This window comes from Oryctolagus cuniculus, chromosome 16, assembly GCF_964237555.1.
Source record: "Oryctolagus cuniculus chromosome 16, mOryCun1.1, whole genome shotgun sequence".
Classification (NCBI taxonomy): domain Eukaryota; kingdom Metazoa; phylum Chordata; class Mammalia; order Lagomorpha; family Leporidae; genus Oryctolagus; species Oryctolagus cuniculus.
In genome coordinates, this window is record NC_091447.1 from 47,245,029 (window position 1) to 47,272,984 (window position 27,956).

At 43.7% G+C, this 27,956-nt stretch overlaps 1 protein-coding gene across 22 annotated transcripts in view; it reads right to left on the reverse strand.

The window, feature by feature from the left end:
• The window catches only part of ADAM22 (ADAM metallopeptidase domain 22), a 245,839-nt gene that overhangs the window by 54,871 nt on the left and 163,012 nt on the right, over positions 1–27,956 (reverse strand). For all 22 annotated transcript variants that reach the window (XM_070059837.1, XM_070059834.1, XM_070059833.1 and 19 more), the window contains 11 exons: positions 27,659–27,728; positions 21,622–21,692; positions 15,441–15,515; positions 13,802–13,873; positions 12,826–12,992; positions 11,352–11,436; positions 10,274–10,364; positions 9,082–9,133; positions 4,850–4,949; positions 2,740–2,811; positions 2,102–2,194 (listed from right to left, as the gene is read on the reverse strand). In XM_070059837.1, the coding sequence (XP_069915938.1) occupies positions 2,102–2,194; positions 2,740–2,811; positions 4,850–4,949; positions 9,082–9,133; positions 10,274–10,364; positions 11,352–11,436; positions 12,826–12,992; positions 13,802–13,873; positions 15,441–15,515; positions 21,622–21,692; positions 27,659–27,728 (948 nt within the window). The remainder of the gene's footprint in view (positions 1–2,101; positions 2,195–2,739; positions 2,812–4,849; positions 4,950–9,081; positions 9,134–10,273; positions 10,365–11,351; positions 11,437–12,825; positions 12,993–13,801; positions 13,874–15,440; positions 15,516–21,621; positions 21,693–27,658; positions 27,729–27,956) is intronic.

The following is a 27,956-nucleotide window of genomic DNA, read 5'->3' on the forward strand; positions in this document are numbered from 1 at the left end:
CTGTGCAATTTCCCACCTGTTTTTCTACTCTCCCTTCTCCATTCACTATCTGCTTTTGGCTCCCCTAGTGGTGCAGATGGAGGAGAGTAAGGAAACGGGGTGGAGAAGGTGGCAAAAGAAAGACCTTACTCGACTAGCACAGCTGTTAACTCACTTTGTAGGATAGTAGCTAATCATGCCATTTTACCATACATCTTTTAACTGGGATATGTTGTATTTGTTCCTTGAAATGATTACAGCACAAAGAGCCTAATTCTAGAAATCAAGGGAAAGGAAGGTGCCATTAACAGCATTCTTAAAATGCCAAGGATTAAGACAAATGACGTGGGATCCCTTGTTATGGCATTTGGAGAAGCTCACAGAATAAACAGTGGAGGTAGCCAAGATGCAAGAGTGTTTCACATTTGGCTTAATCTTCCTTTTTTAGAGAGCGCTTCCAGAGACCTCTGCCAGCGCCTTGCCTGTCTTTAAAAGCTGCCAGAAGACACAGCGGTAGAGGGGAAACAACAGAGACGGCTGCCAGCCCATCCGGGATGCAGTCACACTCGCATTGCCAGCTGCGCCGGCCTGTGCAGGGAGTCTAACTTCCTGAGACTAGGATCGCTCAGCCGTGACAAGCAGGAGATAAAGCCTATCCCAAGAGGGCGCCTGTTATCCAGGACAGCGTCTCAATCAGGGTGATGTGGCCTCCGGAGAAACATTTGGCACTGTCTAGGGATGTTTTTCTTTGTCACCATTAGAAAGGGTGCTGCCAGCAGCTAAAAATCCTACAATGCACGAGGCACAACCCTACGGCAAAGAGAGATTCACCCAAAACTGCCAACAGGTTGAGACGTGCAGACATAGGACGGTACACATCAGAAGTGCTGAGCACAATCTCTGGCACACGGTAGACACTTAGGTGATAGGTCTGGTCCTGCCTCCATAACCCACACACTACAGTCACTCAATCAGCAAGCAATCATCAAGAGAGCGCTGTGCACATGCTTTCATTCACTCGACAAACATTTACCGAGACCCTGTACCAATTACCGTGCAGATGCCTGGCTCTGCTCCCTTCAATGCACAGACTGAAGGCAGAGACAGATATGAAAATTCAGAAATAATGTAGGCTATTAAACCAGATCTTACAAGAGAAGAGAAAAAAAGAAAATTAGATTTTGGGCCAGTGCTGTGCCACAGTGGGCTAAGCCTCCACCTATAGCACCAGAATCCCATAAGGCACCAGTCCATGTCCCAGCTGCTCCTCTTCTGATCCAGCTCTCTGCTGTGGCCTGGGAAAGCATTAGAAGATGACTTCAAGTGCCTGGGCTTCTGCAGCCGTGTGGGAGACCCAGAAGAAGCTCCCAGCTCCTGGCTTCGGATCAGCTCAGCTCTGGTGTTGTGGCCATCTGGGGAGTGAGCCAGCAGATAGAAGACCTTTCCGTCTCTCCCTCTCTCTGTCTGTAACTCTACCACTCAAACAAGTAATTCTTAAAACAACAAAAAAAGAATTAGATTTTTTTGTAAATGGAAGCCCCAAACAACTATTAGTCTTGATATAAAGGCTTAAGTATTTGGAGACAGGTATGAGGATGCTGGTGGAAGATGAAAACAGGTAAGTGTGCAAAGATGCGTTCTAAGTTTCCATGTGCCACACTGTAAGCTACATCATGTCCCAAAGTGTTCCTTTATATCCCACGACAGATGATGCAAGAACTACACCAAGCCGAGCCACAGGAGAAGAAGAAACTATTGAATAACTACTTGGTTTTGCAAGGTGGGGTAAAACCATTTGAAGCCCAGAGACATCTGGTTTTGTTTCTCATGCCTGCTCCTCGGGTCTCTCAGAATTAATAGGTTCCGACCCCTGGATTCCGGAATTACTTGGTACAAGATTTTGGCCAAACTAATGAACAACTACAAGCCTCAGTGTTCTCAAAAGTTAGATGGGGATAATTACTGTCCTGGTAACTCGTGAAGATCCTGTTCAGCACAAAGCACGTGGTCCTTTAAAACATGTTGGATGCCTTTACTGTCGTCAGATTCGTCTACCTGGCGTTAACAATTACAGCAAACATGCTCCTTTCCCGTCAGGTGGCAGTAACAACCATGCACCTACCTTGCACTTTTTACAGCAGAGACCATCACTGCACTGAGAGTCCTGGGTCAAGGTGCATTTCTTGCAGCACTCAGCCCCTTCAAGGACACACTCCTAAGGAACAGAAACATGTGCAACTCATGAGAAAATGCCATTTCTTCCGTAAAGTGCCAGGATATTTTATAAAATAAATGTACAAACAATATCTTCCTTCCACAATCCCTATACAACTTCCGAGTGATGGGCCAGTGTTGTGCCACAGCAGGTAAAGCCACCACCTGCAAGGCCAGCATCCTGTATGGTGCTACTTCATGTCCCGGCTACGCTACTTCCCATCCAGCTCCCTGTCTATGACCTGGGAAAGCAGCAGATGGCCCAAGTGTTTGGGGCCCTGCAACCAGTGTGGGAGATTCAGATGAAGTTCTTGGCTCCTGGCTTCAGCCTAGCTCAGTGCTGGCCATTGTGGTCATCTGGGAAGTAAACCAGAGGAAGGAAGATTGGAAGATTTCTCTCTCTCTCTCTCTCGTTTTCAAGTTTATAAATAAATCTTTAAAAAAAAATAATACTTCGAAGTAAGACATTGGGTCTGTATATCTCAGTGCCTGGACGTGGAATGACTGAATTATTTAAAAACATCATCAGGATAACCAGAAACTTACTGCAGGGGTCCCACAGTCACACTCCTCTCCAGTTTCGATGAAGCCATTACCGCACTCTGGAGGATCAAGAAGCTGTGGGAGGAAAACCAAAAAGGGAACTAAAATACTGAAAAATCAACACAGGAGACTCTGACAGATCATAATTGCTACACCTACACATCTGGCAGAGTTGCCAGTCATGCCAAAATATGTTTTAGGGTTTTTTGTTTATTTTCCTACACTAGAAAACATGGCTTTGGTTCTTGGAACATTTTATATTTAATGCATGCATATGTTTTTACATGCATGTTTGCATATGATGCTATTTCAACAGGTACATAGAAAAACAGAAGTAAAAGCTAAGTTTATATTGGTACAAAAATTTTTAGAATCCATGCATAAAACAGTATGTCAAAAAGTTCATGAAAACACATATTATGAAGAAGCATGGATTTCAAATTATATTGCACAAATTTTATTGACCTTATCTGTTAGTTTCATTTCCCTTAAACTTTCTGAAGTACCCTTATACAGATCAAGTAGGATCAAGTTAAATGGAACAAAAATAAAAGACAACCTAGCCATAGACTAAAATCAAACCATACTGACTCCCAAAATTTAATTAGGTAGCAAGGAATTTATGTCAGAATGTCTGAATTAAAATTTTGGCTCAACTGCTATCTTGGGTAGCTGTCCATCTACATTACAAAACTGTGGTGAGGACCAAATTTATCCACCTATGAAAATAACTTTCTTAATAACATTGCTTTCTAAAACAGAAAGTTATTTGATAAACAATGAAGAAAATATCATAAACATTAATGTACCTAGTAAACTACTGACTAGAAAATTTACCTCTTCCTGCTAACGTAGCTTTGCAGGGAATAACAATAATTTGTCCTGGAGACTAAAGCAATCTCTTGACTTATCCAAGAGTGTATTTTAACTCTTTTTTTGTTTTAACTGTCTATCAATATTATTATCTGCTGAGTACAATTTATCCTATGGTGATACACAAAAATTAGTAATTAGTAAATTAATGCTATATGGTACATATCTAATACTCATTCAGAAGTTAATCAGTGTCTAAACTAAAGCCTCAAAGTGTACAGACACTTACAAACACATCCACACCCACATGTATTTGCATAACTAACTAAAGGAAAGCCCAAAACAAAACAAGGAGAACCCCACCTGATTTCATTCTCTCCCTACCTACAAAAGAATCAACTCATCCCTTTACTTTAGTATCAGTTAAAGTGATCATAACAATTGAAAAATCAAAGTGGAAATTTTTCAGATGAAAAACACCAATATTCACGCTCTGGGTTTAGAATAATCAGTCACTCAGGTAAACAGACGTAGACCATGTTACACTTAGGGCAGCAGTGATTTAGTTCCTACACTCCTCCCAGAGCTCTGGACAGAGTCTTAACGATGAATTTGCTCCTCGATGCATTCCGACTCCTCTCACAACTTCACTGTGCTGAGCAGAGGATGCACCCAGGGGAAGGACAACAAGCGCAAGGTCGCATCTGCACCTGTCGCATGGAAGAGCTCACACACTCAGCTAGGCTACAGCACTCTTGTCCAATAAGACGCCAAACACAGGAGGAAGAACTGCTTCTTAGTCAGTAACCAGACGCAGTGCAAGCTGCAAAAGCTCGTGAGCAAGTCCAAGTACAGAAAGACGCCCTCCCTTTCTGCTTCAGGGCGGCCTGGTTTCAGGTAGGGAAGTAACCTGAATCACACCGCTCAATCCGCAAGGCAGCACAAGGCAGCGACCAGGTGAGGGTTGTCCCTCTTCCCACCACTGTGAGCCGCGCTTAGGTATCCACAGGGGAAGCAAGCAGCAATGCGGTGGAACGGAAGGCAGCACGGAGCCAACTCTGAATCCTCACTTGGCCATAAACAAAGAAAATGGCAAGTTTCAGGAAGCCAGCACTCATTTCTGCCTACTTTCTAGTCCTATCAGAATAGCCCAGAACGTCCAGTATTAAAGCTGACTTTGAAGGGCAGATATTTGGCATATCTAAAATATTACATAAAGTCTATATTGAAGCTATTTTTATAATGGCTGAAAATTTTTGTTTAAAAAATTAATAATTAATAACTTGATCACACTTATTACCTTAGAAGGCTTGTTGAAAAGGCAGGCACCGCCTCCACTATTTAGGAAATCATGATACTCTTCGATGTTACACTGGGTGAACTTTTTAGGAAGATAATAGCTATAAGAAAGAAGAAAATCAATATACATAAGCACAGCTCTGCCCTCCCTTGCTAGTCTTAAATGGAATTCTGTAAATATTGTACATTATCATATAAAATAAATTCCACTTATGTACAAAATTTATATTCAATCAGCCAGAGTTTTCTTTCAAAGGAATTTCTGAATTCTTCCTTTGGTGATTACAGGTTGTTTGTTATTTGCATATTCATTCAACAGAAACACAAACATACAAGACCAGTAATTTTTTTTTTAATTTGACAGGTAGAGTTATAGACAGTGAGAGAGAGAGACAGAGAGAAAGGTCTTCCCTCTGTTGGTTCACTCCTAAATGGCCGCTACGGACGGAGCTGTGCCGATCCGAAGCCAGGAGCCAGGTACTTCTTCCTGGTCTCCCGTGCAGGTACAGGAGCCCAAGCACCTGGGCCATCCTCCACTGCCTTCCCAGGCCACAGCAGAGAGCTGGACTGGAAGAGGAGCAACTGGTGCCCATATGGGATGCTGGTGCCACAGGTGGAGGATTAACCAAGTGAGCCATGGCACCGGCCCCTGGGACCAGTAATTTAAAATCAAGGAGAATTAGAAAAAACTTATGCTATAAGGAATTTTTCTTAAACATTAAAACTGGGGTATAATCCAAACTTCTGAGCATGCTACAAAATAACTGACCTATAATCAATAAATGTGTCACATCATGAAAGAATGAAAGACACAGACAGACTGAGGAGGTCTTTCAGACTAAAAAAAGCTAAAGAGAAAAACTAAAAATGACACCTGATACATGAAACGCGTGTCATAAATGACATGAAATACAAGGCCAACTTGAAGGAGGACTAAGAATTAGATGATTTTATGGGTTGTACTGTATTTATAATTTCTTATCATTACTAATGAAAGATATTTTGAAAAATTTTTAATATATATATTTGCATATACATTCCCTCCAACATTTATTTTCCTTATAGGATATTCTGAGAATTCAAAATTCAAATGCAATCAATAAATATTTGTTGAAAGCCCAGTCTATATGTAGGGTTATAGTATGAGGAATGAAATATAAATCAATGTAAAACGTAGTCCCTCAAGACCAGCACCGTGGCGTAGTGGGTTAAGCCTCCGGCTATAGTGCCAGCATTCCACATGGGTGGCAGTTTCTGTCCTGGCTGCTCCTCTTCTGATCCAGCTCTCTGCTTGTGACCTGGGGAGGCAGTGGAAAGTGGCCCAGGTGCTTGGGCCCCTGCACCCATGTGGGAGACCTGGAAGAAGCTCCTGGCTCCTGGCTCTGGATCAGCCAAGTTCTGGCCATTGCAGCCAATTGGGAATGAACCAGCAGATGGAAGACTTCTCTCTGTGTCTCTCCCTCTGTCTGTAACTCTGTCTCTCGAATAAATATATAAATTAATTAATTAATTAATAAAAGCTTTTAAAAAATGTAATCCCTCAAAAATTTATAACAAATTGGTTAGAGGAAGCAAAAGTATATGCAGGGGTTAAAATTTTTAATAAACCTCAGATGGCTAGAAATATGCTTAGAAGGAAGAAAGGAAAGGCATTCCATGCAAAGAGAATATAGTGAAGAAATAAACAAAGCTGGAAATTCATGTGAAATCATGACAAGTAAGTTTTAAGAAGCAGAAAATCCATATAGGATTTTGATTAGCCAGTAAACGAAACCGGGAACTCATGCACAATTAGGGTAAGAAATCTCATCACAAACAGTAGGGGACAAGGAGACCGTAAATCCAGATGAGGAAATATTACACACATGTAAGTACTGCCATGGGGCACCTGAAACTTATTCTTGAGACAACAGAGACTCACAAAAGTTCTCAGCAGATGAAAAAGAATGAAATGCTGTTATTCGCAGCAAGACGGAGGGAGCTGGAGTGCATCCCATTGAGTGGAACAAGCCAGACACATAGACAAATGCTGAATGTGCTCTGTGTATGTGGGAGCACAAAGGAAAACAAAACCCAACCTCAATCGGAACACTGCAGGATCATCAGGGAGGCTGGGGGGGTGGGGGTGGGCGGATAAAAGGAGTTTGGATAAAAACAAAACAAAACAGGGAGCTGGGTGTGGTTCACTAATTGTGACAAAGATACCAATATGAGATGTTAATAGAGGAGACGGGCGAGGGCTATATGGGAAATTTTTGTATTACTACCTCACAATTTTTATTTTGGAAATTTAAAGCTATTCTGAAATAAAATGTAAAAAAAAAAGAGTTCTGTGTGGAATGACATTTTTTCCCCCAAAGAAACCTTTTAAGAAATACAAACGTCATGCATTTCATAAGTACAACTTTAGGAACAGTGATTCTTCCCACCATACCTGCCTCCCACCCCTCCTTCTCCTTCCTCTCCCATTCCCAGTCCCATTCTCCATTAAGATCCATTTTCGATTAACTTTATAGAAAGAAGACCAACTCTATATTAAGTAAAGAGTTTAACAATGTGCAGGAAAATAACAAAACCAAAAAACTATTCCTCAACAGTCGAGACAAGGGCTGTTCAAAGTCATTCCATCGTGAAGTTTATTTCACTTCTTTTTTTTTTTTTTCAGAAACTTAATTAACTTTATTTTTTTAATTAATTAATTAATTTATTTTTGGGACAGGCAGAGTTAGACAGTGAGAGAGAGACACACAGAGAAAGGTCTTCCTTCCATTGGTTCACCCCCCAAATGGCGCTACGGCCGGCGCTGCACCAATCCAAAGTCAGAAGCCAGGTGCTTCCTCCTGGTCTCCCACACGGGTGCAGGGCCCAAGCACCTGGGCCATCCTCCACTGCCTTCCCGGGCCACAGCAGAGAGCTGGAGTGGAAAAGGAGCAACCCGGACAGAATCCGGCACCCCAATCGGGACTAGAACCTGCAGTGCTGGCACCGCAGGCAGAGGATTAACCTAGTGACCCGTGGCGCTGGCTGAAACTTAATTAACTTTAAAGAAGCACCCAAGAATGATACATCTTTTGCGAGCACTTAGACATAATTATAATACAACTCTTTGAAGACAGAGGTCCTGCACCGGAAGTTAGTGCACAGCGACTCCTGTTGTTAATTCAACAATTAACACTCTTAGGTATGACATCAGTGATCACCCGAGGCTCTTGACATGAGCTGCCTAGGTTATGGAAGACTTTTGAATCCACAAAGAACTCCGTTAGTGTTTAGACAAGGCCATAAGCAAGGTGGAAGTTCTCTCCTCCCTTCAGAGAAAAGTACCACCTTCTTTGATGACCACTTCTTGTGGAATGATATTCAATGAAGAAGAGCTAAATATTCCCAATATGGATAAACAGCACAAACCTAATGCTGATGACCAACAGCAAGGCCAGTGTGTGCATTTGGTACTGGAGTTAGGATGCCGCCTGGGCACCCACATCAGAGTGCCTGGGTTCAAGTCCCAGCTGTTTCACTTCAGATCCACTTATGTGCTAACGTGAACTCTGGGAAGCAGCAGGGGATGGCTGGAGTGCTTGAGTCCCTGACACCCACATGGAAGACCTGGACTTAGTTCTGCACTCTGGCTTTGGCCTGGCCCAGACCCAGCTGTTGTAGGTATCTGGGGAGTGAACCAGTAGACAAGAGATCTATCTGTCTCTGTCGCTCTGCTCTTCAAATAAAATGAAAATAAACTTAATTGGCCGGCGCCGCGGCTCACTAGGCTAATCCTCCGCCTAGCGGCACCGGCACACTGGGTTCTAGTCCCGGTCGGGGCGCCGGATTCTGTCCCGGTTGCCCCTCTTCCAGGCCAGCCCTCTGCTGTGGCCAGGGAGTACAGTGGAGGATGGCCCAGGTGCTTGGGCCCTGCACCCCATGGGAGACCAGGAGAAGCACCTGGCTCCTGGCTCCTGCCATCGGATCAGAGCGGTGCGCCGGCCGCAGCGCGCCGGCCGCGGCGGCCATTGGAGGGTGAACCAACGGCAAAGGAAGACCTTTCTCTCTGTCTCTCTCTCTCACTGTCCACTCTGCCTGTCAAAAATAAATAAATAAATAAATAAAATAAACTTAATTTAAAACAAATAGAATATTGACTTCCAACAGGCACTCAGTTGCTGAGTGTCAGTTTCCTAAAAAGACAAGGGCACAGGGAAAGGAAGAGGGAGTGACTTTCACATAGAAGTGGCTCACCCAGTGTCGCCCATGATGCATCCCAACCACGTGTCCTCACACTTACACTCACCTAGGAGAACAAAGGATACACACGCCTTTTCATACACTGAACACAACTGCATCAAAACAATCTCTTCATTTTATTTCTTAAATATCTTTTAAAATGTTCTCCTTACATTTCAAGTTCTTTATGCAACATATAGCAACAAATATATACTTTGATCTATCAAAATGACATAATTTTATTATAATACCAAAATCTTCTGATATTTTCAACAAACGGCCTCATTTTTAAACCATTCGCTTACAACAGTTTAAATGAAGGATGACCAATTACAATGAAATAAGAACTTATGGTGATGCTACAGGGTCCAGTTTCCTAGGCCCTTCTGGGAATTATTAGTTTCTTACTCATTGGCAAAGCTTGTCAGGAGGGCTCCTGGTCGGAGGCAGGAGAGTACACAGGTTAGGCAGAGGGCTTCAGAACCAGGGATACCTGGGTTCAACACCCGGGTTTGTCACCTAGTACCTGGGTATCTGGGAGATGTTGCCTTTTTGAGATTACTCACTTCTCTGTCAGATGGGGCTAAAAATGGGCACTCTTGGTGGGGAAATGAGTTTCCAGATCTAGGGAATGTCATCATACCTTGTGGCAGATAACGGGTGCTCTATAAGTAGTAACCCTTAAGGTGAACAATGATACAAATGATTGCTGTTACTAAAATCAACGTGGTTGTCATCAAAGTACTCCTCTGTATACAGAACACATGAATACTCATGTGAAGTAACTTTACTGATGGGGAGAAGACGATCCTCATAATGGTAAACCTGGCCTTTACTCCGGGGCCCATTCTACTCCGTGGCCATGCTGCCATGCTTAAAGGAATTATGAATAAACCACAATAAAACAGTATGCTTGCATCCAGGGCACCTTACATGACCAAAATTTACTTATTTTGCCTTTTGCAGGTTGGGTTCAGCTAAGAATTACTAAGAATTTATTATCACATGGCTCTGTAATTTTTCTTACACATCTATAATGTAACTATCCCTTTGTGCTAGTTTTAAAAACCAATTTTATGCTGTTTGTTTCACACTATCATGAAAATTCTTTTAATCTAGCAACTGAATCAAAGAACCTCATTCTCTAAAATATTTTACATAGGGTTTATTTCAAATACAACTAAACTATACATGTACTAAAACTTACCACTTGCTAATTTTCTTTTGTCTGAGATAATACCAATATTATGGGCTAATGACTGAGCAAGTGTAACCGCCATTAGGTCAGTTTTCCCATACTGAAAGACAAGCAAAATGAAACATATAAATGCAAATTGCTTTTCATTTAAGATGGACAAAAGAACAATGTCACAATACAATTAACAATAAGTAACTTATAGGCATTTTCTTTAGCAGAGGTTAAACACATTGGTAGCTACTGCTGAACATGCATTTGGGAAGAAGTAAGGAAAGAAAAAAATCCACACTTGATTAGGCCTTCTAGGGAAGATTAGAAACCAGGGAATGGGCAACTTTCAAGTTTGGAAACTTAAAACTAATTCTGAGTCCAAATTTTCCTAGCAATATATCTGAGAAACCTAATGTTGTCTATGATTAAACCAGCCTTTCAAACAAAATAAAAATAAGTGTGCAAAAATTATTTGGAATGTGTTCATGGTTATGTATCCCCTTGCACTCCTGAGATCCACCTCCCGCCCCAGCCTGGTGCGCAAGGTGGCTTCAGAGAACAAACAGGATGAGTGACAGGGAGCCATGGTGATCCCCAGCCAACAGAAATGGAAGATCTCAGGATATTTTTCTAAAACGTAGCCTCCCAAAGATACGTTAGGTCACTTCCATCCAGTTTAGTACCTCAGATGTAAAAGGAGTCTTTTGGAAAACCTCCCCCCAGTTTTTCCCCAGTAATTGTCAGTACTGTCAAATACTGAGCAGAGAAGAAAACATCCAACTGGGTTGTTATGTGGCAACCCAGTGCTTAGGGAACCCCTCATTTCTCCAGATGTTCATTCAGAGTGACAGATGGGGACTTATTTTTGAACACGGGTAAAGGTAAAGATCCTCTCTATATAATCTGAAAAATACTTCCAGCTTAATATGGAAATTATTCTAAGTGAAACACAGAGCCATTGGTAGTGGCCACATTGACGGAGAATCACAGAACCTAGCATCCGGAGTAGGGGCGACCCTGCGAGACCATGCCTGGGCCACCAGAGAAGTGTCTGCAGCCATCCCAGCACTCGTATCTTACACATGCTCACACCTACTTCATTCACGCCGCCTCCTTTCAGCAGCGAGCAAATCCCACCAATGTAAGCCGCCCCGCTCCGGCTACTTTCAAATTGACTTCCCCTTTAGAAAAGGAAATGAAAAACACTTACTGCTGACAGTTCGAACACCATAGCACGTTTTGTCATCAATTGACTACATTTCTTTTCTCAATGTGTGTAAAATTCTATGCTGTCTCTATAAATTTCTGATGTAAGAGAAGAATATACAAAGAGTTTACTTATATAATCCAGGAAGAAGTTTTCTGAGGAATGCTTCCCTTACAATCAATAAATATCTCAACTTGTCATACACCTATTAAACAGGAGTCACTGATAGAATGTACTCTGAGGAAGGAAACAAAATCACTTCTGTGGTATTTCTGCTAAACACATACAATCTTTATCTCACAGTGAGGAAACAGCTGATGTCCCTACAGTGGGGATCAGTCCATAAAGTAATTGGCCTAGGTGCTTCAAAAGCTGAGGCTGCCCGGAGAATAATGAGACACAGGACTAAATGCAATGATGCTGCACTGGGTCCAGGCTGGGGTAAAAATCAGCTACAAGAGACAAAGAGACAATTGGAGAAATACAAAGACAGACTACAGACTGTAGAGAAGGTCTATGTCAGTGTGAAACTTTCTGGCTTTAGTAACTTACTGTGGTTATGGAAGAGAACATCTTTATTTCTAGAAAATACATACTGAAGTATTTAGTAGTAAACATGTGGTAAGCATCTCCAACTAAACTCTCAAAATATTCAGAAAAAAGAATTGATAGGTGGATGAACAGATGATGGAAGGAAGACAGGGAAGAAAGAAATCTCAAAACACATGGGGGAAATGTAAATAATTAATGATTTGGGATTAAGAATATACATAATTTCCTTGTAGCATTCGTGTGACTTTTCTCTATATTTGATATTATATTAAAATGGCAAGTTACAAAATATTACATCTTTCACGTCAACATAACTTTCTTCAACAGCTCTGACTTTAGATAACAGGTTTTTGATCACTAATATATAAAATTTGCTATTACATCAAATATGTATGTTACTTCCCAAAAAAGAAAATAACAATGAAAAAAAATAAAAAGATAAACTCCAGAAACACTAAGTTCTCACCTTAGATTTAAAATAAAGTGTTAACATTCAAAAGACAGAAACTTTAAGGAACTTGTCTGTCATGAGTCTGAATAATATTTTTAATCCACAAATGCTCTGGTTAAGTCTCTTGAAAAATTAAACACAACAGAGTTGCAATAATAATGCAAAATTAAATCTCTTAAAATTTGATGAAAATTTCAAACTATCTATACATTACCACCCCTTTTAAATGTTATCTTCCACGTCAAATCTAACTGTGTTATGCAATAGGCAGGATACATCTCAGGTACAAGTAACAGAGCATTCAACACAGAACCAAAAAAAAAAAAAAAAAAGGAACACATCATCACGAAAGTTACGTACGAAAAAAGGTGCACTGCGTCACTTTTCTCCTTGATAAAATCCCTCCTGTATTTCATAAACTCACGTAGGGTGATCAATGGATTTTCAGATATGGCGAATTTGTTGTCAGCCGCCCAGGTTTCCATGGCAACCAATACTATCCTTGTCTTAAGTTGGTCTTTATATATCTAGTATATTAACAAAAGGAACACACCAGCTGTACATGTGGCAAAATCAAATTGTTTATGAGCAGGACTCCAAAGTTCCTTTCATGGAAACACCCTGAGTTATAGTTACACATGGGAAATGTTACTGTTTTTAAGGGAAATAGTTATTTCTCTAACTTACATGCATTTGCCTAGAGTAAAAACAGAGCATCAAAACATTTACCAAGTAGCCATCCCCAAAGAACAGAGCACTTATCAGAAACAAAAAAATCCCTTTTGGACAAACACTTGCACCCTCCTCAGGGCTCACTCCGAGTGGATTTTCTGGCATTCTGGATTAAGAACTCCTGCATTCTTGGCTTCCCCTATCAAAAAATGAATAATGAAGACTCTCCAGGCAAATACACACACGCCGACCGGCCTCTGATTAAACTCGAGGAGAAGGCACGGCAGCGCTTTGTCAAGGGTCCCTGTGGAAGACAGGTACAGTGGAGCTCACTGCATCATCACCTGGGCACCAGGCACTCTTGCACAGGGCACAGTGGGTACACTGGTTCCCATTCACCAGAGGTACCCGGGGATCGCCTTCGTTAGAGGCTATGGCTCAACCTTTGTCTTCCACAGGGAGGAGTTCCAGCTACCTCGGCAGGAACTGATCTCTTCCTGTCATCATCTTCCCAGCCAGAGGTCAAAGGCAATGATGTGCAATGCAAGGTTCCCCTGGGACCTTCAAGACACCCCGGTTAAACTGCAGTTCAGGGCAGGGGAACTGGAAGCACTGTTCTCCCCATCCTATTAGCTCCAGTGCACACTCACCGGGGGATACTTACTAAGTCTGCCATGTTCACCACAGATTTTGCATAGGTATTGGTGTGTACCACAGACAGCCGGTGTCTTTTGAACTGAAAGCAAATGGAAACAAGTGAAGGCTTTCAAAATTGCCAGGAAATACATTTCCTAGCAGAGAAAACATGGTGTGCTGGGAAGATCCCTAAGGGGTGTAGATACCTACACACACACACACACACACACACACACTGGCGGTGACCTAACTGTTCATCTGCTGCGCAGCCTGACGCAAAGCTCCTAAAAACCTCAGGCCTCGGTTTCTCATCTGTGAGATGAAGAAAACACTCATTCCATCCATTCCACAGATTTGCTTTCATCAGGACTGTTACTCAAGAGGATAAAATCTACGAACTTATCAATAAATTGTTAGACAAACAAATTTACATCAGGGTACAGTCAGAAAAGGTGAGTGTGAACACTGCAAGATCTAAAAACTCACCACGTCCACGGCACTTGGCCATTTTTCGGTAAGAAGGAACCCCTAGGATCACAAGGAGCAACTCATAAGCTGGGGTTGGATCTTGTGCCCCACTGGTTTGGCCTCAGTGGTGTTTTAGAAACCCAGTGTCATGGGAAACCTGATGCCTGGCTTCACCGAAAAGCAGCGTCCCCACAAGATAACAGCAGCAAGTGTGAGACGCTGCTCCCTGCAGAAGGCCACGTGCCTCTCTTTCCCCGCAAATCTCACCCTCCTCGCTCCACTGCCTTGAATCTGGTTCACTGCACTTATGTGTTACCTGTCACAGGTATCTACAGACTTCTCAATTTGTGACTATTCGAAAACATCAAAAATATGTTCTTGTAACTTACTATGTTGTGAAAATCCCAGAGAACAGAAACATTCTATGAATTTAAATAGCCTACACAAAGAAGCTGCACTCAATCCTGTTTGCACTATTATTATTATGAGTGGCAGTTACAATCGGTATTATTCGATTAATCATATACAAAAAAATGATACATCATCTCCTCAAATGAATCAACTGAAGTAAATTAACACACACTTGTGCCTGAAATCAGTAAAATGCAGCAATGTGCACCAAATGAACATTTTGGATTTAAACTTCTGGTTCCAGCGGACAATCAGCAGTGTGTTAGGAACACAACTCTGCAGACTGAAGCTTGCCCATAAAGTGAATATTTACCCTCTGTGTCAAAATAATCAACTCAACAAGAGGGGCTTTTGCCAAGTTCTTATCCTGAATTTCTCCCCCACTTGGCCTCATAAGCATTTCCATACGCTTTTCTCCACAGTAAGTGAGAAGTGGCAAAACTGCTCTTTTATTTGGATAAAGCTATACATTGCAAGCTAAACAGACACATTACTGGTGACTCACTCTTTCGACGTAAAATAAGTTTACATTTTCCTTAAATCTTGCCATCCAGTATGAGGACATTCAGATACTAGCACCTGCACTGGTCAAGCAAATCCAGAGCTGACCTCATCAATCACAGAGATACCTCAGGGAACTCTACTTCCGCCTAAGACGCCTTCATCCTCGCAGGTTGCTGCTGGTTACTAGGCCCAGCTACAACCTCACGGGCTTCTAGCTTCTTATTTCTGAACCTCCCAATATTACTGTGGGCACAGACAAGTTTTTTTTAAACAGCAAATCCTACCATAAGATGATCATTCACAATCATGAGCTCAATGTATTTGGTTTCCTCTTCCACGTTACGAGGATGTCGAAGGCGCTGCAACACAGTAAGGGAAATACACACAGATAAGCCCTCTCTACTCAGCATAAAATGCTACCGAGTGTGGAAGAGATCAGCAAGGCAAAACTAACACTTTTTACTCCTTCAGCATTTATCTTCCAATTTCCATGGATTTCCTTAGTCTCTGAAGAGATAACAAATCTACACAGCTGGAAAATGAAGGCGGCGCGGGATGAAAGCCTTGTCTTACTTCTGTCTTCTCCACCAGTATGTACTCCTTCCCTCACAGTGAGCACCGTGAGGAACAGTGCACACAGGAAACAGAGGGCGCCGACATTTCCTTTTGCACTCCACCACGCTTCACTCTGCATCCAGCTGTCTTCCTTTTCTATCTTCAAGGCAGTACCACAAAAGGAGCACTCATTCTCATTTAAACTCCAAGTTCCTGAGGATTTCTGAGAGGGCATAGGGAGGGGGTGACTGGCATTTTTATTCTAGAATCTGCAAATCTGGGATTGACATGTGCCCCTTCCTCTGGTGTGGTTCAGGAAGACCCCAAATGACACAGGGGTTCGCTGGGACAGCCCCTAGAGCTCCTGGGCAGTCTGGATCATCTGCTAGGGCCAGATCTGTCCGCTCCACAGCCAGCTTTCTCCACCCTTATAATTAGGACTGGTACTGGCAGCAAGAGCTAAGGCAGCCGTTCTCCTTGTTCTCTAAGTGATCCATAACAATCTTTTACAAGAGCTACAGTTAGCTTGCTCCTTATGCCATGGTTAAATATGCACTTCTCAGTAACTTTTAATGTTTTTTTCATTTATTTTTATTTATTAGAAAGGCAGAGGAAGAGAGAGAGAGAGAGAGAGAGAGAGCGAGCGCGCGCTGGTTCACCCGATGCCCACACTAGCTGGAGCCGGGCCAGGTTAAAGCTAAGAGCCCAGACCTCCATCTGGGTCTCCCATATGGGTGGCAGGGATCCAGTTACCTGAGGGATCCAAGTACCTGCTGCTTCCCACAGTGTGCATTAGCAGGAAGCTGAATCAGAAGATGAACAGAGGCCCAAACCCAGGTATTTCATAGGGATATAGGCATCCCAAAAGGCATCCTAAGCTCTGTGCCAAATGACCACACCCAGTAAATATTTTTATTTACTTACCCAAGTTCATTTTTTATGACAAAGGTATACAGTCAAAACTAATCAACACATGTATATTTGTTTTGAGTGTTACATTTAAAATGAACTAAAAAAATGCTGCCACAAAGATTTTGTCTAATTGCTAATCACATTCTTAAACTTAGAAATATTTTTAAGAAAAAACCTTTAATTACATCAAGTTGATAAATAACAGATTATAATTCTGAGATTGGAAACCAAAGATTAACAGTAATCTGTGGGGCCGGCACTGTGGCATAGAAGGTAAATCCACTGCCTACAGTGTCGGCAACCTCTATGGGCGCTGGTTCAAGTCCCAGCTACTCCACTTCCGATCCAGCTCTTTACTATGGCCTGGGAAAGCAGTAGAAGATTGCCCAAGTCCTTGGGCCCCTGTACCCACGTGGGAGACCCTGAAGAAGCTCCTGGCTCCTGGCTTCTGATGGGTGCAGCTCTGGCCGTTGTAGCCAACTGGGGAGTGAACCAGTGGATGGAAGATCTCTCTCTCTCTCTCCCCCTCTGCCCCTCCTTCTCTCTCTGAGTAACTCTTTAAAATAAATAAATAAATCTTAAAAACAAAAACAAACAAACAAACAAAAAAACAGTAATCTGTGACCAATAAGAAGAATCTTCAAAAAAAAATCCTAACAGATATTTTTAGGATGACAGATCTGCTCTGCTAATTGCAGAAGAGGATGACTGGATACTACAGCAGGTTTTCCAACAAGTTCCAACCTTCCCTCCTTCCTTCCTTCCTTCCTTCCCTCCTTCCTTCCTTCCTTCCCTCCTTCCTCCCTTCCTTCCTTCCTTCCCTCCTTCCCTCCTTCCTTCCTTCCCTCCTTCCCTCCTTCCTCCCTTCCTTCCCTCCTTCCTCCCTTCCTTCCTTCCTTCCTCCCCTCCTTCCCTCCTTCCCTCCTTCCTTCCTTCCTTCCTTCCTTCCTTCCCTCCTTCCTCCCCTCCTTCCCTCCTTCCCTCCTTCCTCCCTTCCTTCCTTCCTTCCTTCCTTCCCTCCCTCCCTCCTTCCTTCCTTCCCTCCTTCCTTTCTTCCTTCCTTCCTTCCTTCCCTCCCTCCCTCCTTCCTTCCTTCCCTCCTTCCTCCCTCCCTTCCTTCCTTCCCTCCTTCCTCCCTTCCTTCCTTCCTTCCCTCCCTCCTTCCTTCCCTCCCTCCTTCCTTCCTTCCCTCCTTCCTCCCTTCCTTCCTTCCTTCCCTCCCTCCTTCCTTCCCTCCCTCCTTCCTTCCTTCCTTCCCTCCTTCCTCCCTTCCTTCCTCCCTTCCTTCCTTCCCTCCTTCCTTCCTTCCTTCCCTCCCTTCCTCCTTCCTCCCCTCCTCCCTTCCTTCCTTCCCTCCTTCCCTCCCTTCCTCCTTCCTTCCCTCCTCCCTTCCTTCCCTCCTTCCTTCCTTCCTTCCTATCTCCCTCCCTCCCTTCCTTCCCTCCCTCCTTCCTTCCTTCCTTCCCTCCCTTCCTCCCTCCCTTCCTTCCTTCCCTCCTTCCTTCCTTCCCTCCTTCCTTCCCTCCCTCCCTCCTTCCTTCCTTCCCTCCCTTCCTCCCTCCCTTCCTTCCTTCCCTCCTTCCTTCCTTCCCTCCTTCCTTCCCTCCCTCCCTCCTTCCTTCCTTCCCTCCCTTCCTCCCTCCCTTCCTTCCTTCCCTCCCTCCTTCCTTCCTTCCCTCCTTCCTTCCCTCCCTCCCTCCTTCCTTCCTTCCCTCCTTCCTCCCTTCCTTCCTTCCCTCCTTCCTTCCTTCCTTCCTCCCTCCTTCCTTCCCTCCCTCCTTCCTTCCTTCCCTCCTTCCTTCCTTCCTCCCTCCCTCCCTCCCCTCCTTCCTTCCTTCCTCCCTCCCTCCCCTCCTTCCTTCCTTCCTCCCTCCCTCCCCTCCTTCCTTCCTTCCCTCCCTCCCTCCCTCCCTCCCTCCCTCCCTCCCTCCCTTCTTTCTTTCTTTCTTTCTTTCTTTCTTTCTTTCTTTCTTTTTTTAAAAGATTTACTTATTTGAAAGGCAGAGTTGCACAGAATGAAGGAGAGACAAATCTTCCATTTGCTGGTTCACTACCCAAATGGTCATAAATTACTATTCAAATTAAATCATACTGGCAATTATTTTTACCTATGTAACTCGGTTTCGGGATACATATGTCACTGTATCTATTTGCATACATTGTATCTATTTGGTTGTCCCTCAGTATGCCTGAGAGATTCACTCCAGGACTGCCATGAATATCAAAATTTTTGGAGGCTTAAGTCTCTTACATAAAATAGCATAGAATTTGCATAGACCCTATGCACCTGTTCCTGTATGCTTTAAATCATCTCTAAGTTACTTAGAATACCTACTGCAATGTAAATACTATGTAAATAGCTGTGACACTACACTGTTTAGGAAATAGCTATAAGAAAAAAGTCTGTACATGATCAGCACAGATGCAAGAGTTTTTAATATTTTCAGTTAATGGTTGGTTGAATCCATGAGTGCACAGACTTGGAGGGCCAACCAGAGACAGATGTTGTTCACAACATACATAAAGTAATACGTGGGACACGTGTGCTTCTGAGAGGCAGCAGGCGGGGCATACATGGTTATACGCATCCCCCGGGGACTAGACATCCCAGGTCAGAGCCTCGGTTTCACAGCTGGGTACTGGGCTACACAACCGTGGGCGAACTGGCCAAGCTTGGGATGTTTCACTGTCCTTACCAGGAAAATGGAGATAATAATGAAAACTCCTTGCCCATAACACTGTTAAGAGGACTCAATGTATTCATACATTTAAAATTCTCACAGTTAGGGTGGCATGTGGTAAGTATTCAATAAAATGTGCCTATTAGAAATCTGTCCAAACATGTCTTATTTCAAGGTCATTCAAGGAAGACACCTGATTCCTTCAACTGACTGATGTTTCCCTCATCCTGTGTTTCCTCTCTCACTACCACGTTCACACTGCTGAGGACATCCTGATTCTTTTCTAAATTTTTTTAAGGTGGAGTTACAGAAAGGGAGAAGCAGAGAGGCAGAGAGAGGGAGAGAAAGAGAGAGAGAGAGACACAGAGATAGAGACTTCCATTTGCTGGTTCACTCCCTAAATGGCTACAATGACCACAGCTGGACCAGACTGAAGCCAGGAGCTTCTTCAAGGTCTCCCACATGGGTGCAGGGGCCCAAGGACTTGGACCATACTTTTCTGCCTTCCCAGGTGCATTTTCATGGAACTGGATCAGAAGTGGAGCAGCTGGAAGTCGAACCGGTGCCCATTTGGGATGCTAGCACCACAGGTGGTGGTTTAACCCACCACACCACAGCCCTGGCCCCTGACATCTTGATTCTATTTATTTATTTATTTATTTATTTATTTGACAGGCAGTGTGGACAGAGAGAGAGAGACAGAGAGGAAGGTCTTCCTTTGCCGTTGGTTCACTCCCTAATGGCTGCTGCGGCTGGCGCGCTGCAGCCAGTGCACCACGCTGATCCAAAGCCAGGAGCCAGGTGCTTCTCCTGGTCTCCCATGTGGGTGCAGGGCCCAAGCACTTGGGCCATCCTCCACTGCACTCCCAGGCCACAGCAGAGAGCTGGCCTGGAAGAGGAGCAACCGGGACAGAATCCGGCGCCCCGACCGGGACTAGAACCCAGGGTGCCGGCGCCGCAGGCGGAGAATTAGCCTATTGAGCCGCGGTGCCGGCCAATATCTTGATTCTAAGAACCAGTGTTCTTGATTGTTTAGCCCGTTTACCACTTCTATGATTCTGGGTAAGTCAGATCCACCTATTGCAGCCATCACGTCTCTCTCCATATAAGGGAATTAACAGTGTGGGGAGCAATCCGGACTAGACTAAGTTACTGGAATTAAGACTTATTCTATGCATCTGCTCTCCCACAATATGGCGCTGGGAGAGGAGAAAACAGCTTCTACCCAGCTGCCTCCAGTTCAACCAATAAACAGCAGGACTTGCTCCTGATTGGAGGAGAGCAGCGTACTCGGCGTGTGGGCAGCCGAGTTGGGATTGGCAGAGGAGGACTATAAAGGAGGAGAGAGACGGCATGCACCAGGAACATCTAAGAGGAACATCTGAAGGAACACCTGTGCAGCCCCCGAGAGAGCCGGCCGGCGGTGTGCCGCTCCCCTGCGGAAGTGGGGAATGTGGCCAGGGGGAACTGCCCTTCCACGGAGGTGGAAGGGATAGTAGCCAACCCGGGAAGAACCAGCAGCAAACCCGGGGAGGGCCGAGCAGACGAAAGAACAGCGCAGGGTCCTGTGTCGTTCCTCCATGAAGAGGGGGAGCGACAAACAGTACCTACTTCATGGTTTGCAGCACTGTATAAAGTTATTATTATGACAGCCTAACATCCAGGCGAACAATCATAAAGTTTCTGTCCTGATTTTACATCCTGGACTCCAGAGTAGCTCAGATAAGATGAAAGCATCTTGTGACTTCACAGCCTGATGTATTCCTCCTCAAGAGATAACCTCTCAGGGCTGGAGAACATCTGGCCCCCCAGCCGGACAAGGCCCTCGAAAGGGTTCCCTCTGGCCCAGCCAAGGCAACCGCAAGCAGGACTCAAACTTCGATACATCTGTAGCAGGTTAAGTTTTAAGTTGAAAATTTTGCATGGCCCATGAGTGATGTTGTAAATATCCAAATGGCCCTTAGCAGAGAAAAGGTTCTCACCCTGTTAGGAGATAAACAAAAGGACAGGCACCACACAAGCTGACTCCAGGCGAGGTGCATGTGTCTGTCAGCAAGGAAAGAGGCTAACAGCAGGAAACAGCTGAGATGGCACAAGCAGGGCCCTCGTACCCCATCTTCACCGTGCAGAACTCCAAGGTCACCACTGTGTGGAATCCTCTGGGGCTACAAAACCATGTGGCCTCGTTCACCCATGCCATTTACCACACCCTGGCAAACACCTACGCTAGGTGTCACCCTCTCGCTGGGCAGAGCCCATGGAGATTCAAAGGGTCCAGGTGTTTGTAACAGCACACCTGAGGCCTGCGAATACATACCTGCCGCACACTCCTTTTTGGTCTTGACTTCAAAGTAACTTCTGGCAGACTGATGTTTACTTGTTGGAATTCTGAAAGCAAATAAAAAAAGATTAAATTAACAGTACATTTATCACATTTCTTTAAGACATGGAAATCAGGGGTCATAACTGTGGCACAGTAAGTTAAGCTGCCGCCTGTGGTCCTGGCATCCCATACTGGAATGCTGGTTTGAGGCTTGGCTGTTCCACTTCTGATCCAGCTCCCTGCTAATGTGCCTGGGAAGGCAGCAGAAGATGGCCAAGTGCCTGGGCCCTTGCCATCCACATGGGAGACCCAGATGGAGTTCTAAGCTACTGGGTTTGGCTTAGTCATCTAGGGAATGAAGCAGCAGATTAAAGATTTCTCTCTGTTCCTCCCCCTCTTTGTTACTCTGCCTTTCAAATAAATAAATATTTTATTAAAAGAAAGCAATAGGGGCCGGAGCTGTGGCACAGCAGGTTAACGCCCTGGCCTGAAGCACCGGCATCCCATATGGGCGCCGGTTCAAATCCTGACTGCTCCACTTCTGATCCAGCTCTCTGCTATGGCTTGGGAAAGCAGTGGAAGATGGCCCAAGTCCTTGGGCCCTGGACCTGCGTGGGAGACCCAGAAGAAGCTCCTGGCTTTGGATCGGCGCATCTGTGGCCATTGCAGCCAACTGGGGAGTGAACCATCGGATAGAAGACCTCTCTCTCTCTCTGCCTCTCCTCTCTCTATGTAACTCTGACTTTAAAATAAATAAATAAATCTTTAAAAAAAAAAGAAAGCCATACATATCAAAGTTTTACTGGCCCTTCCTTGTTATGAATTGTATAGTATGAGGATTTTTGAAAAAATGAAAGTAAGTGGAATTAAAGCATGTTTGTTTGAGTATAAAAATTTTTTGAAGTCCATGCATACACTGGTTATTTTAAAAATTCAAAAAAAGTCTATATTATGGAAAAACTATACATGAATTTAAGAAAGTTTCCCAGCAAAATAAACATCATTGAATCCACTATTCCCTGAGCTTTTTGAAGTATCCTGGACTGTCGCAATTAATGATCCCACAGAACATTACTCTAAGAAGCCTACAGTAATACTAAACGAAGAACATAATTCACAAAATCCCAAATATCCCTTGTCCTAATTTGTAGCAATTTTTAAAATATTTCTCCTATAAATATCATCACATCTTCTAAATAAGAATCTTCTGAACAGCCAACATGATTTCATTTCTATTACTAACCTCCAGAGCAAAAGAGGAGCAACAAGAAGCATAAGAGTCACTCCTTCATGAGTTCATGATTTATTAAGAAATAACTGTAGGGCACCAGAGTTTTGAGTTAATTTTTTCCAACTAATTGACATACTTCTTCACCCATAACAAAATTTGTCTCTGACTTTCTGCTCCAGGGAACAGAAGCAAAATCTGAATCCCTTTTAACTTGTAATTCAGAATTATACAGCGATTGCTACTGCATACAGATTCATCTCTGGAAAAAAGCTCAGGTTACTTATAAGGGAGGAATTGCCTACAAAGTGGAAGAGAAACTGCAATCGCTCCCTGTGATACATATTTCCTAAGACTTGATGTGACTGAGTGACATGAAGGAGTCTAATGAGCAACTTCTAATGGGAATGATACTACACGGTAGGGTGAATCATGATTGCTATTATTCTTAGATGCTGTCTGTATGAACAGAAAAGTCCTCTGAAATCAACATTTTTTGAAAAAGACATCAAAGCAATTCAGTAAGGAAAGGAAACTCTTTTCCATGGATAATGTTAGGGTAACTGGATATCCAAATGAAAAAACTAAAATAAAATAAACAATTTCACCTTTCATCATACACAAAATAAAATATGAGCAAGATTATAGTTACACACAAAAAATGAAACTAGAATTTTAGGAGAAAATATTAGGCAATGTCTTCACAACCTAGAAATAGGCAAAGACTTCTTAGAAAGGAGGAAGCAATAATCATAAAATTTTATCTTAGACTGCTTCAAAATTAAATCTACTCATCACAGGACATCATCCAGAAAGTAAATGGACAAGCCAAAGATGGGGAAAAACTATCATAAGGCACATCGGACAAAGGCCTTATATCCAGAATATGTAAATATTCCCACAACTTAATAACAAAAAGATAGAAGTTTGACCAATGTCTAATAAGCACAGACTGCAGAACATTAGATGCAAGAAAAATCCAACTTTAAGTCAAAGTGGGAAACCACTCCCTACCCAAGAATGGTCAGTTAATCTTAAAGAATAACACAGCAGCTGTCGGTCAAGATGTGGTGCAATCAGAACAGTCACAAGGGGCTGATGGGAGTATGAAACGCTGTAACCACTTTGAAAAAGGCTCAGCAATTTCTCCTAGAACTGAGGTTATTACAGTGTGATTCCTGGACCAACAGCATCAGTGTCACCTAGGGATTTGTTAGAAAAGCAAATTCTCAAAACCCACTCAGGACGTATTAAATTAAAAACTCTAGAGATGAGGCCAGCATTTGGTGGTCAGCAGCTCTGCAGGTGACTCTGCTACACACCGAAGCTTCAGGACACTACCCTGTGGCCTGCAATGCCATTCCCAGGTATTTACCAGAAGCTGAAACAGGGTTCCACAAAACAGACTTGCGCAAGAATGATCAGAGCTGCTCTATTCATAATAGCCAAAACTTAGAAGCAAATCAAACATTCCTCAACACAATGGCCAAAAAAAATTTAAAGTCATGAACTCCTGCTACTGCTGACAATGTAAATCTTACAGGCATACGCCAAGCAACAGAAGGTGGAAGTGATTCATGGTTCCATTTAAATGAAATTCTACAACAGCAAAAACCAACTAGGGTGGATAAAGTCAGAAATGGCATGGCAGAGGTGGGAGGCACTGACTGGGAAGGGCCCAGGGAAGTTAGTGACGCCATGGAAATGCTCCGTATCTCAACATGTATTTGACAATTCGTGTGTCACAGCTCATTGAGTAGCACCCAAAACGTGTATATTTCCTTGCAACAAAACTGCTGTGGAGATGCTTCCTCCATTACTTACTAAGCAGTTGACCATTCTACCTTTTTAAAATTATTTATTTATTTATTTATTTAAAAGACAGAGTCATAGAAGAGAGGGAGAGACAGAGGTAGAGATCTTCCAACCAACAGTTCACTCCCCATATGGCAGCAGTGGTCAGTGCTGGGCCAGGCAAAAGCCAGGAGCAAGGAGTTTCATACAGATCTTGCACATGGCTGGCAAGGGCCCAAAAACTCGAGTCATCTTCTGCTGCTTTTCCCAGGCCATTACCAGGAAGTTGGATCAGAAGTGGAGCAGCCAGGACATGAACTGACACCCATAAGGGTTGCTGGTGCGGCAGGCAATGGTTTTATCTACCATTCCCTAACGCTGACCTCTGGACCATTCTAATATTTAAAAACTGGATGCCAAGGGATCATTGGAAACAAATAAGCCTTTCCCGAAATACAGTCTTAGGAACAGCAGCCCTGAGTGATATGCCATGTAAAATCAAAGGTTTTACTGTCAAACAAGTTTAGGAAATATCTGGTCCAATCTCTGATTGGAAACACATGACACATAGCAAGATCAAAGGACAGATAATCCACAATCCAGTTAAGATTTACCCAGACTAAAACAAATAAGCTTAAAACAAATAAGCTTACTTTTGAGCTCATTCCACAAAAACTTCAGTTTTGACTCATCATAGTAAATCATAAGTAATTATGGGAGACAAATACCACTGTTAAAACTGACAGTGCCACCTTCAATTTAATCTTTAAACTAGCAAGTAACTGAGGTGGACCTAAGTTTTCATAGAATGTGATTAAAAATCAGTTTAATAGCAGCAAGACTGCCAAGTCATCTCCAAAGTTTATACCAAACAAAGTTTAAAAAAAACTGTTAAAGCTGTATCATAGCAAGTCCATAAGAAAGTCTTTAGGGAGAACATTTATTACTTTAAATATTAATTAATGCTGAATGCTTCCAGGAATACCTATTAAATTGTAGCTATATTCTAAGGCAGCTAGCTTTGATTTATTTTCTTGTCTTAATAGGGACCATAACAAGTTCCATAAAGTCACTGAAGGCATAGTCTCAAGAGTTTGTGTAAAGTAAGACATCTAAGTGCTTGCCTGTAAAAGTTCCAGACAGTGAATTCTAAGTAATGGGATCTTACAGCCTGTGGCAGCTGGCGACTGCAGGAGGCCAGGGAGCTACGGTCTTAAGTCAGAGACGAAGGGGCATTAGAAAACATGTACTTCACTTTCTCATGAAGAGGTGGCAAAGGCTTCTAAGTGACTTCCTAAGCAGCTGCTTAGGATCTGCCCTTAGGAGGGCAATTTCCCCGTTTCCCCTCCTGCCTGTCTCCCCGAAGACATTTTCTCAGTGCCACAATCCAAGGCCCAACCTTGCCCTTTACTAACTGTGGGACTCTGCAAAAGCTGAGCCATCCGAGTGTCTTCATCTGTCTCGTCATCTACAAAATGAGAATCATACTGATTGTACAGAGCTGCTGCAGAGGTTAAGGGGGAACTAAACATAGAACAGTCAGGACTCAGCAACAGTGGAGGAAGCACCCCCACACCAGCTCTCCGTGCACCCTGTGTGCAGAAGGAGAAAACAAAAGAGTACAGCAAGGCCAAGACCAAATGCACTCTGCGCCACCCTGCTCCACTAACGAGGCCAAAAGGATAGATGCACTGCTCTTCCTGTCACCTGAAGACCTGGGCGAAGCTCTCAAAGTAACACCTCTCATTTAGTGGATCCATAAACATACATGAGTAGAAAATACTAATTTCACAAATAGCACATAATAATAAAAAGGTTAATATATAATTATAGGCCGGCGCCGCGGCTCACTAGGCTAATCCTCCGCCTAGCGGCGCCGGCACACCGGGTTCTAGTCCCGGTCGGGGCGCCGGATTCTGTCCCGGTTGCCCCTCTTCCAGGCCAGCCCTCTGCTGTGGCCAGGGAGTGCAGTGGAGGATGGCCCAGGTGCTTGGGCCCTGCACCCCATGGGAGACCAGGAAAAGCACCTGGCTCCTGGCTCCTGCCATCGGATCAGCGCGGTGCGCCGGCCGCAGCGCACCAGCCGCGGCGGCCATTGGAGGGTGAACCAACGGCAAAAGGAAGACCTTTCTCTCTGTCTCTCTCTCTCACTGTCCACTCTGCCTGTAAAAAAAAAAAAATATATATATATATATATATAATTATAAATGCTCAGGACAAAAGTGGAGGGGAGAGAGAGAGAGGGAGAGGGAGAGGGAGAGGGAGAGGGAGAGATGAATGCTATGCTTAGGGTCCCAGAATTTATGTGAAACTTCAAGTTCGAATCCCCATGTTGGTGGCATTTAGACAAGGTGCCTTAGGGAATACTTAGTACAGGTGAGGTCGCAAGGGAGGGGCCCTAAGGTGGATCAGTGGCTTTATAAGAGGAGAGGCTGGAGCTAGCACATGTGCTTTGCCTCACCATGTGACCCCTCTGGCACGTCCTGATGCAGCCAGAGCGCCCTCCCTGGATGTCAGGCAGGTGCCAGCCTCCAGAACCAGGAGCCAAATAAACTCCTGCCCTTTATAGCTGACCCACTCCTAGCTACTGTGCTACAGCAACAGCAAAGGGACTAAGACAACGAGGAAAAGAAAAAGGGAAATGATTATGAGCTCATCCTTAGGTTCACAAACCAACATTTCACCCAGAGTTTTCATATATTTTACTACACATACCAGTAATCCCTGTCACTGTATCTCCTGTAGTACCTCACTTCGTCTCTTACAGTTTTTTTTTTAATTTCTGCTTCAATTTTTTGTAATAAGCCATCTCTTCAGAACTCATGAACTATTAAAAGTGAAGCCAGTTTTCATTTTATTCTCACTCGTGGAGTGACTTGACTCCCCCATTAAGAAGGTCACGAGCCTTGTGGGTTAGTGATAGCTCAACATGCATTAGTTCTAAGGCACCATGTGATTCTCTGAAGCCGTCCTTGGAAACAAAAATGCCCATATATATGAATGCCATACCCGATGGAAGATCATCCAAGGGAAATTCAAACAGCCTGGACTTGTAAACCGAATGGAAATGGAAATCCTCCTGCAAGGACACAAGCAACAGAGGTTAAGCAAGAACAACCAGCCGCCGCCGGCCTCCCGCAGTCGTTGGAGGACTAACGAAGACCCGTGGAGGAACGGCAGCCTGACTAGGGTTCTCCTTGGCACAGCCCCTCCCACCCCGTCTGCCACTCTCCCAGTACCAGAGTAACATCAGCTAGAAGCAGACAGAGAAGCCAAGACCCGCAGTCATGGAAAATAAATGAATGGA